Below are 16,017 nucleotides of genomic sequence, written 5' to 3'. Positions count from 1 at the left end.
TTCTTTCAGTGCCACTGAGTCAAAATCCTGGATCACCGTTCCTAATGGCATGTAAAATGAGCTGCAGCAGAATAAGTAGGCAGTACATCACCATCTTCTAGAAGGCAATTAGGAATAGTCATTCTAAGGCCAGTCTTGGTACAAATCTTCAGTGTCCTCAACAGAAGGCAGGACAAATGATGATTTGGTTCCTGTTTGGAGCAGTTCTCAGCTTGACTGTATGTGGTGGAAGTGAAGCATTAGACATAGTTCACAACTGTAGGTGGGTTCATCCAACTGCAGGGGCTTTCCTCAACTGCAGAGGTAAAAACAATGACTGCAGATGCTGGAAAGCAAATATTGGATTAGTGGTGCTGGAAGAGCACAGCAGTTCAGGCAGCATCCAACGAGCAGCGAAATCGACGTTTCGGGCAAAAGCCCTTCATCAGGAATCAACTGCAGACAGCTGACCAGGAGAGGGTAAACTTACCACCAACCTTCAGACCCATGGCTCCACAGCAATCTTAGCAATAGAAACAGAGCAAACCTGGTGACTAAAGCAACAAGAAGTGACACTAAACCAACACTCCCTGGGGAAACAGCATCACCCCAATGAATTGGTAAAAACTTTAACATGTGCATGCACCATTAAGAGAGGCAAAGTAGAGGTCACCTTGGTCCCACTGGTGAAAACCTGGTGATACGTTTAACCTGAGAGTCACCACACTTTAGTTAATGGGTAAGGTTGAGTAGGTAGGATCTCGATAGTGCCCTCAGCCAGTGTGGGAGCTGAACCCACACTTTTGACACCGTGCCACCTGGTGTTTGCCATGCATTCAAGACTTTTCTCACAGTTTCCATTCCAACGTCCACTTTCTTGAAGGGTATTCATATAAAGATGGTACTGAAAATGCCCTTTATTAGTCACTAGGTGGAGTGGATCCAAATCTGCGTCTGAATCGGTCTCTGGCACTGATAGCATCTCAGTTCTCCAGTGGAAGATGCTCTCCCCATCTCCAGCTGATCCCTCACTTGTGGAGAGCAGACACGTCTAGGATTCAATGTGGGGAAAGGATTCAAATCCTTATAACCAGCTCCTGGAGCTCGTTTCTAATATGATAATAATTAAAGTGCACACCACACGCAACAGGGGATGCGTGGTAACTTTGTCTATTCCCCTAGAGTTGGAGAAGAAACTAAATAGGAATGTAAATTGAACATTAAGCATTTTAACAGCAACTTGAAAAAGAAAACAGTATGTCAAGTGAAACATAAAGTCCAACTGTCCATCCTCGAGACAGTGTGAATCCAGAGTTAAATGCCACACATAAAGAAATAGTGGATGAAATAAACTAATATTTTGATGCATTCGTTGCTATGGAGGGTTTAAAACTTCTTCCAATCAAAGCTGTAAATCAGGATATGGAACAGAGAGAGGCTCTTAGCAACATTACAATCATGAGGGAAGGAATAGAGACCGAAATGATGGAGATACAGGCTGACAAATGTTCAGGTACTGATGGAGCTTATCCTCAGACTGCTGTGTTAGTGCACACATTGGTGTTAATTTTCCCAAACTCCCCAGATTCAGGAGAAGCTGTTGGATGTGAAAGTAACAAATATTTAAGGGGAGCAAATCCATGGCATCTAAATTCAGAGATGACACCAAGGTAGTTAGGAAAATACATTTCCAAGGAAACGTAATGAAGTTGTTGATGGATATGAACAGCTAGAATGAGTTGGCAAAATCTGGCAGATGGAGTATAATGTGGCAGAAACAGTCAAAGCAATGCAAAATATCTTGTATGACCTACGCTGCCTGCAACATTCCAAGATGCAGAGGTGTATAGATATTCACGTGCATGAGGAACAAAGACCCATTGTGCAGGTACGGTACAAATCAATAAGGTTGATGGACACATAATGACGTGAACTGGATTCTCCTTCTTCTTCCACCATTTGTTAACTTGGGTTTGCTCTGAGCAAATGAAACTATTTTTGACTGTCCGAAAGGTATCATTAACACTTATTTATCATCAAGATCAGTCCTCTTTGTTTGGAGCAACTTCACAATCTATCTGACTAATCCACCTCCCAATGCTATTGTAACCATCATTTGCTAGGCCTGTCGACTTCCATAGAAGTGTTAAGGCACTTGTGTTATTAATTTTGTTTCTCTTCCACACCCCCCATTAACCCCAGTGCTGCCAGTTCTGTTGAGTTTCTTCAGCACTTTGTTTATCAGTTCACCTGTATCTATCGTACAGGGCCTCCCCCGCCTCCCCCGCTGTAACCGATCTTTGACACAGGTTACAATTTCAAACCTTGCAGATGACTCAAAAGCTGAAGGAAGTATTGTGAAGTGTGAGGGGGAAGGAGCTCAAACCAATGGATAAATTCTGATTAGCAAAAGATCCAAAGGTGACATAAGAAACAATGCCTTTTACACAGAGGAAATGGCCGAGCCAAGAGAATAGTTGATGCAGATTGTGTTGTGGCTTTGAAAGGAAATCAGATAAATACTTGGAGGGTATTTGATGAATAGGTGAAATGGTGGGGATGTGGGAATTGTTGAATTCTTCTTGCAGGAAGTCAACACTACACTAATGTTTTTTTTCTGGTCATTTTATCATGGTGCTGTTGAACATATGGTTCAAGGTACATCCTGGAGATGGGGAAGCAACAGGCAATGGGAGGTCTGCCACTCAGATCCAATGTAATAGTGCCGCGCACACTCAAAGGAAAAGCTGGTCTTTTGTTGATCATGTGTGTTTATACAGTTATTGCCTCTAAACAGCATTGTATTTTATGCCTTGCAGCAAGACTGGTTTATGATCTAGATCCAGTAACAAGGCCCAGCAATGAAAGGAAGCAACCTTACACTGGCTTCCTACAGACTTTGAATGACCTGGAATAAAGATTATAAAATGCTCAGAGACATTTATTGATGTTTTGATCAATTCTTATATTGAAGAAAATTATTTTGAGAAAAAGGGCTCGTGATGGTCTTGTTTATTTTAAATATTTAACTTTGAACCACCTTACTGGTATTACTCATGGGTATTGTTGCTTCAGTTGCAGTGAACAACGACCTTTGTGTTTGATTTTACTGCAAACTTTATTTTAATATATTTGCAAAATCTTTGTTATGTTGAGCTGATTGAAGCTCAACATGTTACTTATTGAATTTTGTTTAAAAAGCATTAGTTTTGAAATGAGCTCCAACAGACAACTTTTCATGCTTTGGATCATTATCTTATCTCTGCAAACACCATGAACCACCCAAGATTCAGGGTGAATGTTGATTATATTCCTGGAGTTGGCCACGCTGATACTTGCTAAACTTCAAATCTCTTACAAACACATTTGGTGCTAATTAAATATTTTAAGAGCTTTTTGGACAATGAGGAGAAATGGAAAATTAATTGACTAATTGTTCTGACAAAGCAGTATTTCATTTAATTTAAAGATTTGCCTCGTACATGTGTGCGTTATTTCCTGATAAACTTACCCAGGACAGTAGTTCAGATGTGAAAACCTAACTCTGTCCTGTCCCTGTAGGCGGTGTGGAGAAATATCCAGCTTGATTTCCAGTGTGTAACAGCTGCCTCGAGCTCATGTGGGTTCTGGAAGGGATGTTGCTGGTAACCAAGCACTAGACACATGTGGGATCAGACTGGGTGTTCTGTTAGCAAGTGCACTTCAAAAGAAAACCATTACCATTGAACCGTTTTCTAGAGTTACTGTATCAATGCCTTCTATCTCAGGTGGCAAACGCTCCTGTAGGGAAAAAACATTTTTAGTTTTGGCTTTTCAGATAGAAAATATTTTCACAGCTTCTGTGGTGTGTATTACTTCATGTTGAGGAGGGTATTATTGAGCAGCTGCTGCTTAATAGCACTGTTGATGACACCTTCCGTCATAAGAGTCATAGAGCTGTGCAACACGGAAACAGACCCACCATTGGGAGCCATCAGTCCACTTATCGTCACGGTGAAATAGAGCGCAGAAATGGACCCTTCAATCCAAATGATCCATGCCGACCAGATAATCTTAAATGATCTCGTCAAAAATCACATGACACCTGGCTATCATCCAACAGGTACGTCCACATCATAGACTGATCTTGGACATATTTGCCAACATTTGGCCCACATCCGTTTAAAACTTTCCTGTTCATACACTCATCCAGATACCTTTTAAATGTTGCAATGAACTTCCTCTGGCAACTTATTCCATACATAGACCATCCTTTGCGTGAAAAAGTTGCCCCTTTGGTCCATTTTAAATTTTTCCCGGTCAGCTTAAACCTATGCCTACTGGTTTCTGGACTCAGTAACCTGGGAGAAGACCTATTTACCCTATCCATGCCCCTCATGATTCTATGAACCTCTCCATAAAATATAACCCCAGCCTGTTCAATCTCTCCCTATAGCTCAAAGCCTCCAACCCTGGCAACATCCTTATAAATCTTTTCTCAAACCTCTCAAGTTTCACAAAATCCTTCCTAAAGCAGGTTCAGCAGAATTGAATGCAGTATTTCAAAAGTAGCCTATCCAGTGTCCTATACATGACCACCCAACTCCTATACTGACCAGTAAAGACAAGCATACCAAATGCCTTCTTCATTATCCTGTCTATATCTGACACTACTTTCAAGGAACTGTGAACTCCGAATCCAAGGTCTCCCTGTTCACCAACATTCCCCAAGACCCTACCATTAACTGTATATATCCTATCCTGATTTCCCATTCCAAGATGTTGCACCTCACATTTATCTAAATTAAACTCCATCTGCCACTCCTCAGCCCACTGGCCCATCTGATCAACATCCCATTGTACTTTGAGGTAACTTTCTTGGCTGCCCACTACACTTCAATTTTGATGTCATCTGCAAACTTACTAACCATACCTTCTATGTTCATAATCAGATCATTTATATAGGGTTCTGCATTAGGCCTCGTGATCTTACCACTGCATTACTGCTTCCCCTACAGTCTACAGGAAATCCTGGGAAATTTTCCACGTTGTCATATCATTGCCAGTGATATAACTGTACTGTTATAACTGGTGGAGCAGCAAGTTCGGGAGCACAAGTTTTCAGTGCTAGATCCAGAATATTCACGGGGCACAGAGCCTTTGCACTGGCCAGTGCTTCCAACCATTTCTTGCTATCACGGGGAGTTAATTGAACTGACTGAAGACCGGTTTCTGTGCTGCTATGGGTTACTGGTGGAAGCTAAGATAGATCATCCACTTCTAGTTGAAGATTGTTGCAAATGCTTCAGCCTTAATGTTGCATCACCGTGAATGGTGTTATTTGTGGATCATTGTCTTCCAGTGAATTGTTTAATTGTCCACCACAATTCATGACTGACTGAGGCAGGACTACAGAACCTGGATCTGGTCTGTTGGTTGTGGGATCGCTTCGCTCTATTGCTGGCTGCTCATAATGTTTGACATGTATTAAGTCCTGCTTAGTATCTTCACCAGGTTGACACATTCATTTTAGATATGTCTGCTGTTGTTCCTGGTATGTACTCCTGAATTCTCCATTGAACCAGGGTTGGTACCCTGGCTTGAGGTTAATGGTTAAGTAGAGGATGTGCCTGGCCATGAGGTTACAGGTTGTGCTAAACTACAATTCTGTTGCTGTTGAAGTCCCACAGCACCTTATGGATGCCCAAATCTATTCAAAGTATGTCCCATTTAGCACGGTGACAGCACCGAACAATGCGAAGGACGGGTTTTCTGAACGTGAAGGTGGGACTTTGTCTCCACAAGGACTGTGCGGTGGTCATTCTAACTGATATTGTCATGGACAGATGCATCTGCAGCCAATTCATTAGTGAGAATGAGATCATAGCGTCATAGAGATATACAGCACAGAAACAGACCCTTCAGTCCAACTCATCCGAGCCAACTAGATATCCTCAACTAACAATCCCATTTGCCAGCATTTGGTCCATATCCCTCTAAACCCTTCCTATTCATATTACTATCCAGATGCCTTTTAAATGTTGTAATTGTACCAGACTCCCCCACCTCCTCTGACAACTCATTCCATACACAAATAACTCTCTGCAAGAAAACGTTGTCTTTTAGGTTCCTTTCAATGTTTCCCCTCTCACCTTCATCCTGTGCTATCTAGGTTTGGACTCCTCTCCCCAGGGAAAAGACATTGTCTGTTCACCTCATCCATGTCCTTCAAGTGTTTTTCCTCTTATTGGTTCCCTCACCACCAGCTGCAAGTCCAGTCTTGTAACTATGTCATTCAGCATCCAACAAGCTCGATCAAGTCGTGCTGCTGCCAATCCACTGCTGGTGACCATCATTGATATCCCCCACCCAGAGTACTTTTTGCATCCCTGCCATCCTCAATGCTTCCTCCAAGTATTGCTCAACATGGAGAAATTGTGGTTCGCCGGCCAAGGGAGGTGGTAATCAGTAGGAGGTTGCCTTTCCTTGTCTGACCTGGTGCCATGAGGGTCTGGAGTCAATGTTGAGGACTCCCAGGGCTAGTCCCTCCTGACTGTGTACCACTGTGCCCCTGCTTCTGCTGGGTCTCTCCTGCTGATTGGACAGCTCAGATCCAGGGATGTTGGTGGTGGTGTGTGGGACATTGTCTGTAGGGTATGATTTTGTGAGCATGAGTATATCAGGCTGTTGCTTGATTAGTCTGTGAGATAGTTCTCCCAATTGTGGCACTTAAGACAACCCCCCCCCCCCCCCCCAAAATAAAGTGTTAAAAAGGCAGATTTTGTACTTAGACATAGCTGAGTTTGGTATTCCTGGTGCTTTGGTCAATGCCATGTGTTCTGTCAAGTTTTATTCCTTTGTATGAACTATGTCATCATTGAAACAATTGAGTGGCTTTCTAGCATGTTTCAGAGGGCAGCTGAGAGTTACCCACATTACTGTCGGTGTACAATAGGTAAGACCAGGCCCCTGAAGATAATAGTGAGCCAGATGGAGTTGTCTGATAAATGACAGTAATTTCAGGGCCATCATTAGATACTTAATTTGCTATTTATTGAATTCAAGTTCCACACCTTCCATGATTGGATTCAAAAATTTGAAGCAACTACAGTAAGAATAAACAATAAGTAATATTGCAACAACAGGCAGAAAATCAGCTGAGGACTGACTTGTAGGTCATTGTCCAAGAATGTATAGAATCCTCCAGGCACTTCTCAACCAAGGCTCTTTAGCATTGCACAGGATATCTTTCCTTCTTAAATCACTTGAAATGAATGAAGTGAATGTTATCATCTCGAAGCACTTCTCCAGGGATATGGCTAGTTCTGGAGTACAGGTCATGAGTGCAACTGTCAGGACTGATATCATTTGCAGTACCATATGCCTTCGCTGCAGCATTGCCATAATTTCCAATTGTCCCTGGACAGCTTTTCCATCCCCATGTTGTCTCACTTGCGATTCGTAGTTGGGTGAGAAGTGAGACTATACAGTTGCCTTATTCTAACCTGTAATATCACCTGACTAATATTACCCACCTCTGATACTTGGCTATGCACACCCTTACTTTAACAAATACAGCACTGACTATTCCACTGTTACCTGACTGACTTCCCGGCTGTTACCATGAGTGCCTGGAGGATTGTTGCTTTCATCTACTTGGCGCAAATCTCATTTCTGTCTTCATTGATTCAGAGTCATGCAGTCATAGAGGTGTATAGCACGGAAACAACTTGCCTATGCTGACTAGATATCCTAAACAAATCTCGACCCCTTTACCAGCACTTGGCCCAAATTACTCTAAACCCTCCCTATTCATATATCCATCCAGATGTCTTTCAAATGCTTTAATTGTACCAACCTCCACCACTTCCTCTGGCAGCTCATTCTAAACATGCACCACCCTCTGTGTGAAAATGTTGCCCCTTAGGTCCTTCTATATCTTTCCCCTCTCACCCTAAACCTATGCCCTCTAGTTCTGGACTTCCCCCCCCCCCCCCACCCTTTGGAAAAGACCTTGTCTATTTACCCTATCCATGCCCCTCATGATTTTATAAACCTCTATAAGGTCACCCCTCAGTCTCTGACACTCCAGGGAAAGCAGGCCTCGCCAATTCAACCTCTCCCTCCAGCTCAAATCCTCCAATCCTGGCAACATCCTTGTAAATCACTTCTTCACACCTTCACACTTTCCAATAGGAAGGAGGCCAGAATTGCTTGCAATAACCCAAAAGTGACCGAACCAATGTCCTGTACAGCCACAACATGACCTCCCAACTCCTATACTTAATATTCTGACCAATAAAGGAAAGCATACCAAACACCTTCTTCACTATCCCACCTACCTGCAAATCTACTTTCAAGGAACAATGAACCTGTACTCCAAGGTGCAGCAACACTTCCCAGGATCTTACAATTAAAAGTATAAGTCCTGCTTGATTTGCCTTTCCAAAATGCAGCACCTCGCATTTATCTAAATTAAATTCCATCTGCCACTCCTCAGCACTTTTGTCCATTTGATCAAGATTCTATTGTACTCTGAGGCAACCTTCTTCGCTGTCCACTGCACCTCCAATTTTGGTGTCATCCGCAACCTTACTAACTATACCTCCTATGTGGATGAAAAACCATGGACTCACTATTTATTCCATGAGATCTAATCTTGCTAACCAGTCTGCCATGAGGAACCTTGTCAAACGCCTTACTGAAGTCCATGTAGATCATGTCCACCGCTCTGGCCTCATCAATCCTCTTTCTTACTTCTTCAAAAAACTCAATCAAGTACATGAGACATGATTTCCCATGCACAAACCCATGCTGAATATCCCTATTTAGTCCTTGCCTTTCCAAATATATGTCAATCCTAACCCTCAGGATTCCCTCCAACAACCTGCTCACCACTGATGTCAGGCTCACAATCTATAGTTCCCTGGCTTTTCCTCACCACCTTTCTTAACTAGTGGCACAACGTTACCCAACATCCAGTCCTCCAGCACCTCATCTGTGACTATCAATGATACAAATATCTCAGCAAGGGGCCCAATAATCACTTCCCTAGCCCTGCATAGAGTTCTAGGATACACCTGATCATCACCTGGGGATTCATCACCTTTTATGCATTTCAAGACATCCAGCATCTCTTCCTCTGTGATATGGACATTTTTAAGATGTCACCAACTATTTCCCCACATCCCATATCTTCCATGCCCTTCGCCACAGTAAACACTGATGCAAAGTACTCACTTAGTATTTTCCCCATCGCCTGCAACTCCACACATTGGCCGCCTTGCTGATATTTGAGGGGCCCTTTTCTCTCCCTAGTTACCCTTTTGTCCTTAATGTATTTGTAAAAACCATTTGGGTTCTCCTTAACACTGTTTGTCAAAGCTATCTCATGTCCCTCTATTGCCCTCCTGATTTTCCTCTTAAGTATGTTCCTACTTCCTATATACTCTTCTAAGGATTCACTTGATCTACCCTGACTATACCTGACATATGCTTCCTTCTTTTTCTGAACCAAAACCTCAATTTGTTCAGTCATCCAGCATTCTCTACACCTACCAGCCTTTCCTTTCACCCTGACAGGAATATACTGTCTCTGTACTCCCATTGTCTCATTTCTGAAGGCTTTCCACTTTCCAACCATCCCTTTACCTGCAAAATCTGTTCCCAATCAGCTTTTGAAAATTCTTGCCTAATACTATCAAAATTAGCCTTCCTCCATTTTAGATCTTCAATGTTTAGACCCTGTTGGCTCCCAGCTAAAAGGCTCTATTTTATTATTCTTATCCTTGTTTTCAAATGCCCCCTGGCCTCAACACTTAGCTATCTTAGCTATCCAGACCTGAAAGCCTTCATAATATGCACAATTTCACTAATTCTGGCATTTGGTGCTCTATGATTGGCCGCCTGGACTCCACTTAGAGTCACAGAGTCATTCAGTACAGAAACAGATCCTTCGGCCCAATTCATTGACACTGACCAAAAATCCTAAACTGATCTAGATCCATTTGCCAGCGCTTGGCCCATATCTCCCTAAACCCTTCCTATTAATGTACCCATCCAAATCCCATACATGCACCAGCCTCTGCAAGAACAAGTTGCTCCTTGGATTTAAAATTCACTTTGTTGACAGGAAATGCTAATATAAAATGAGGTGCGAGATGTATGTAAAAGCCTTACATATTTCAACACACTTTCAAGAAGAAAACATTTTGCCTGGTAAAAGGGGGATATGTTCTGAGTTCAATAAGAAATTTTAGGAACGATATTGCCATATTCTCTGCACAATGTTCAACACTGGCATGGATACCCAGAGATTGGAAAAGGACACTCTGAAATCAATTGGTCATTGCTACAGCTTTCTTACACAAAATCAAGGAGGTAACAATGCAATATAGTAATTAAATTTCTGTTTTGCCACCTGACACCGGTTATGTTGAAAGGAAGAGTCATTTATCCAAATGACCTTGCATTTTAAATTTGATTTCAAGGCTGCCTTTTGTAGTTATCAGTTTGAGTTTCAATTTTCCAAAGTCAAATTTCAAACAGAAAACAAGCTTTGTGGTGGATGGTGAGTAAAATCTGGTAATCTGTTCATTTACAGGAAGAATAGCATTGTAACGATATAAATAATATGCTACAACATGAGAGACTTGGGTGACTTCATTCATCAGGGACAAAATTTTCAGCACAGACCTGCAGTGCATGATTAGAAAGACAAATGGGATGTTTGCCTGTCTGGTTAGGTGGTTGGAATATAATCACAGGGGAATCTTGCAGTAACCTTCTTGGGAAATGTTTAGATTGTATCTGGAGTACTGTCCTGGTCCCTTTATCTAAAGAGCAATACGCCTCCATTGAAACTTGTTCGAAGGAGATTTGCCAGTCTCATTCTGGGAAGAAGATATTCTGGTGTGAGGGAAAGTTTGACCTGCACCTGTTCGAGTTTAGAAGAATGAGAGGTGAAATAATTGCAAGATATGCGATTCTGAAGGGGTTTGACTGATCAGTGGTCAGTACCTGTGTCCTCTCATGGGGGAGAATTAGAACTTGGGTGTCACCGTTTAAAAACAATAAGTTTCCAATTGAATGCAGAGATGCGGGTAACTGGCATTGAAATGCCCATCAGCCATGATTGAATGGCGGAGTGGACTCGATGGGCCAAATGGCCTTACTTCCACTCCTATTTCTTATGGTCTTAAGGTCTTATGAGGAAGCATTCCTTTACTCACTTCAATTCTCTTCCACTGAGACCAATATATGAATGCTTGCAATAATAAAGCAGTTTGTTTTTATCAGTAAGAGAGTTATAGGCTATGACAGACAGGCAGGAAAGTGGAGTTCAGACCACAGTGAGATCAACGATGACCTGAGTACCTGGAACTCATGCCTGTAAGGTTGGTAGATGAAGAAACCTTCATAACATTGAGCAAAGATTTAGATGTGCACCTGCTATGCCAAGGCACACAAGGCAATGAGTCAAGGGCCGTAAAATGGGATTAGACTAGTTCAGTGATTATTTTGATAGGCATCGAGGTGAGGGACCAAACGGCCTTTTGCTGTGCTCTCAATCGCCATGACTCTTGACTTCCTGAAAGAGTATCAAACACTTTACAGAAATCCATATACATCACATCCACCTGTTTGGTCACTTACTCAAAGAACTCAATAAGGTTCCTGAGGCACAACCTAGCCTTCACAGATCCATGTTGACTAACCCTAATCAAATTATTTCTTTCTAGATGATTAGAAATCCTATATTTTATAATTTTTTCCAACACTTTATCCACAACCGAAGTAAGGCTCACTGGTCTATAATTGCCAGGGTTGTCTCTACTCCCCTTCTTAAAGAAGGGGACAACATTTGCTATCCTCCAGTCTTCAGGCACTATTCCTGCAGACAATGACAACTTAAAGACCAAAGGTTCTGCAACTCCTCCCTACCTACACAGAAAATCCTAAGATAAATCCCATCTGGCCCAGGGGACTTCCCTATTTTCACACTTTCCAGAATCACTAACACCTCCTTCACATGAACCTCAATCCCATCTATTCTAATAGCCTGTATCTCAGTATTCTCCTTGACAACATATTCTTTTTCCAGTGTGAACACTGACAAAATATATTCATTTAGAGCCTCTCCTATCTCCTTGGACTCCATGCAGAACTTCCCACAACTGTCCTTGACTGGCCCCAATCTTAATCTCGTCATACCAATAGAAAGCTTTTGGGTTTTCCTTGATCCTACCTGCCAAAGACTACTCATGTCCCCTCCTGGCTCTTCTTAGCTCACTCTTTAGTTCCTTCCTGGCTAACTTATAACTCTCAAGTGCCCTAACTGAACCTTCACATTTCATCCTAACAAAGTTAACAATCACACAACACCAGGTTATAGTCCAACAGGTTTAATTGGAAGTACTAGCTTTCAGAGCACCTGCTCCTTCATCAGGTGATTGCGGAGTACACAATTGTAAGAGTGTACTCCACAATCACCTGATGGAGCAGCACTCCCAACGCTAGTACTTCCAAATAAACCTGTTGGACTACAACCTGGTGTTGTGTGATTGTGAACTTTGTACACCTCAGTCCAACACCAGCATCTCCAAACCATCCTAATATAAGCCTTCTTCTTCCTTGTGACAAGTGATTCAACTTCTTTAGTAAACCACGGCTCCCTCACTTGACCACTTCTTCCCTGACTGACAGGTACATACTTATCAAGGGGATTTCAATTGTGCCAATTCCCTGCAGCTTCCTTCCCCATCCCATACGTGATAAATCTTGCCTAATTACATCATAATTGCCTTTCCCCAGCTATAATTCTTGCCCTGTGGTATATATCGTTAAAATAAATGTAACCAAATTGTGATCACTATCACCAAAGTGCTCATCTACCTCCAAATCTAACAGCAAATCCAATGTGTCCTCGCCTCTTGTTGGTTTATCTACATACTGTGTAAGGAAACCCTCATGCATACTTAAGACAAAAAGTACCCATCTAAAGTACTCAAACTATAGCATTTCCAGTCAATATTTGGAAAATTAAAGCCCCCATAATGACCCTGTTATTCTAGCTCCTATCTAGAATCATCCCTACAATCCTTTCCTCTACACCTCTGAAACTTTTCAGGGGCTTATAGAGAACTCCCAGCAGGGTGACCTCTCCTTTCCTGTTTCTAACCACAGCCAATACTACTCCAGTAGATGAGTCCTCAACAAATGTCCTTTCCACCGGCATAATACTGTCCTTGACTAACGATGCCACGTCTCCCCCTCTTTTACCACCTTCCCTGGACTTACTGAAACAACTAAACCCAGAGAACCTACAACAACCATCCCTGACCCTGCTCTATCCATGTCTCAGAAATGGCCAGAATATCGAAGTCTCAGGTACCAACCGATGCTGCAAGTTCACCCAACTTATTCTGGATGCTCCTGATGCTGAAGTGGACACCCTTCAAATCAGCTTCCTGTCTGCCACCCTGAGACCTTGAAACCTTATTCATGATCTCACTACTCTCAAGCTCCTGTATACTGCAGCTACAATTCAGGTTCCCATTCCCCCTGATGAATTAATTTAAACCCTCCAGAAGAGCATTAGCAATTCACCCCTCCCCTCCCCCCAACCCCCACCTTCTCAGGGTCTTGGTACCAGTCTGGTTCAGGTGTAGATCATCCTGTTTGTAGAGGTCCCTGGGCCGATCACTCCTAACTCTGATGATCATGTGTAACTCACATTGTAAATGGAAATAGTGTACATGAAGGAGATAGTGCATACCCTTAGTTATTAAATGGAAGAAGCCTAGCTAACAATCCCAGTTTCTTTGCAATTTTGTATATGAATATCACCATATAATGACCACCATAGTTGCTGTAACAAAATGACAGAGTATTTTCCCTATTGTCACTTAGAGTTTAAGTTTTTGAGACTGTTTCGCGTTGGATTCCCCCCCAGCAGGTAGTTTTAAACATTTCACCAACGAACAGCCAAAAATGAAGTGTTTGTGTAAAGCATGAACAGTACACGGTTCAGCATTGATGAAAGGAAATGTTTATTGTGTCTCAAGGAGAAGTTCGGTTGAAGCAGTTTAATTACAATCAATCTTGAAAAGCGCGGGCTACAGAAACATGGAGAGTGTTTATAAAGAGTAAGCTTTCATTGGCTGGCACTTTGACCAAACGGGGGCACACGGGGGTTTGGAAGTTGAGACGGAGGCTGCTTTCTACCGAAAAGTCTTGGCTCCAATTTCAACGGTACTTCGAGGAAAGATACCCGTTAACGGCCTTAAGGAATTTGTCCACAGCGAGTTGAACTGAAGGGGAGAAATCTTCCAGGCTATTGGCCAAAGTCACTTGGATACATGAGGAGAAAACCTGGAAGCAGAAGAAATATACATTTGAAAACCGATCCGGAAACAGCACATTCGGTCAACATGAAGCAACAAAAATCAGAGGAACCCGGAGGAACTCAGTCGGTGTGAACCCGGACAATTTTGAATTGACCTGTTTGGCCAGTCCTTAGGGACAGGGGAGATGTGAACTCATTCCCCTGGTCCTGATGTTGGGCACAACCTCACCATGCCATGATTGGAAACTCAGTTGGCTTTTCATTTCCTGTCCTTCCAAATGAATGTCCGGTCCCTGTACCGAGCCATCTCAGTGCAGGGGACACCAGCAAGATTCCCGCAGAGATACCTACCGGGAAGTTCTGAGGATCCACAAAAAGCTCTTTCCCATGCTTTGTAGCAAGCTTGTCGAGATTGCACTTCAGATTGTTCAAGTTTTTTGCCGCGTCGGCCAGAGCACTAACGACCTTCTTCCCATGGTTTTTGAGTTTTTCCAGGTTATTCTCGTCGTAGGAAAAGTAAGCCTTGCTTCCTGGATGAATGATAAACAGCCTGCCGGAACAAAAGAATAAAATAAACCACATCTTTTGAAAACCACCAATCCCCAACCTAACCTCATTATTCAGATCCCGTTGCCGGGAGTCGCCTCGGGAACACAAAAGTAACTGGGAAATCCTGAGGAGCTAACCTGTGAGAACACTGGAATTCAGACTGTCATTTGTTTGAGATCATGCAGCCGCTCAATGCAGAAAATGCCGTTTCCTCATTGCGCCGCCTTTCCACTCACGAAGCAAAGAACGGCAGATGCTGCAATTTTGGAACGAAACCAGGAACTGTTGGAGAAACTCAGTCGGCCTGACATGTGTGGGCAGAAAGCAGAGCTGATATTTCGGGTCCAGTTGGGTTCTTCAGATAAAGAGTCACTGGACCCGAAATGTAGACTGTTTCCCTCTGTACAGATGCTGCCAGAGCTGCTGAGTTTCTCCAGCAACGTTTGATTCTGCCTTAAATTCATCATCACAGATTCACTGTATCAAACTACTTTGGACAGATTGTAGCTGGGATTAAATTACCTGGCCAAAGCATCTGCACCATACTCTGCAGGTTTTGCTTCGAACGTTTTGCCGATATTTTCTATGATTTGCTTTTCGGCATCGGTGATGGTTTCAAGTGCCATGGCTACTGCTCTCCTCACTCTTCGAGTCTCCTCAACAGTTTCGAGCTGTCCACCGACAGATTTTGTCTCTTTTTATTGATTTTTCTTTTCACGGCCCGCCTTCCTGTCTCCCTTTGTCTGATTGGTTACTGGTCTCTGTACCAATTCTGTTTATTGCAGTTGCAATGATAAGCGACACCATCAAGTGAAAAGCCAATCGTCTGTTTCATTTGCATCTGTGAGCAAAGATAACCCGTGTTTGAGAAATGACACCAAACTATACCTTCTGTACATTTCATTTCTAACTGGGTTTAAATGGTTGAGTTAATAATGGGACTGTAATAGATTGCCAGCTCTTATTGCAAAATGGGACATTTCTGCTTTTTACTCAATGTCCATGTATTTTAATATTCTTCACCCCATGTATTATTCCTGGGCCAATCTTTTAGTGGTGTCTTCATTATTAATGACTACACTTATCAGAAACATAAGTATTGGGTGGAAATAGTACCAACTTGTCCAAATACAACAGACAAATAACTCTTCACCCTCTTTGTA

The 16,017-nt window shown here is 42.5% G+C and overlaps 1 protein-coding gene across 1 annotated transcript; it reads right to left on the bottom strand.

The window, feature by feature from the left end:
- Positions 1–13,985: 13,985 nt before the first annotated feature.
- Positions 13,986–15,551, bottom strand: LOC140464412 (hemoglobin subunit alpha-like). The gene is made up of 3 exons (XM_072559430.1): positions 15,377–15,551; positions 14,657–14,855; positions 13,986–14,331 (listed from the first exon to the last, which is right to left on the bottom strand). The coding sequence occupies exons 1-3, from the start codon at positions 15,478–15,480 to the stop codon at positions 14,206–14,208; spliced, it is 429 nt and encodes a 142-aa protein (XP_072415531.1). The 5' UTR covers positions 15,481–15,551; the 3' UTR covers positions 13,986–14,205.
- Between the last annotated feature and the right edge of the window lie 466 nt (positions 15,552–16,017).

Source organism: Chiloscyllium punctatum, chromosome 40 (assembly GCF_047496795.1).
Source record: "Chiloscyllium punctatum isolate Juve2018m chromosome 40, sChiPun1.3, whole genome shotgun sequence".
Classification (NCBI taxonomy): Eukaryota; Metazoa; Chordata; class Chondrichthyes; order Orectolobiformes; family Hemiscylliidae; genus Chiloscyllium; species Chiloscyllium punctatum.
This window is presented reverse-complemented; position numbering and strand designations above follow the sequence as displayed.

Excerpts from the sequence above, each read along its gene's own strand:
- LOC140464412 (XM_072559430.1), bottom strand. The coding sequence starts at position 15,480 with ATGGCACTTGAAACCATCACCGATGCCGAAAAGCAAATCATAGAAAAT. Across the intron at positions 14,856-15,376 it reads GGTGCAGATGCTTTGGCCAG|GCTGTTTATCATTCATCCAG; the intron begins GTAATTTAATCC and ends TTGTTCCGGCAG. Across the intron at positions 14,332-14,656 it reads TGGATCCTCAGAACTTCCCG|GTTTTCTCCTCATGTATCCA; the intron begins GTAGGTATCTCT and ends TTCTGCTTCCAG.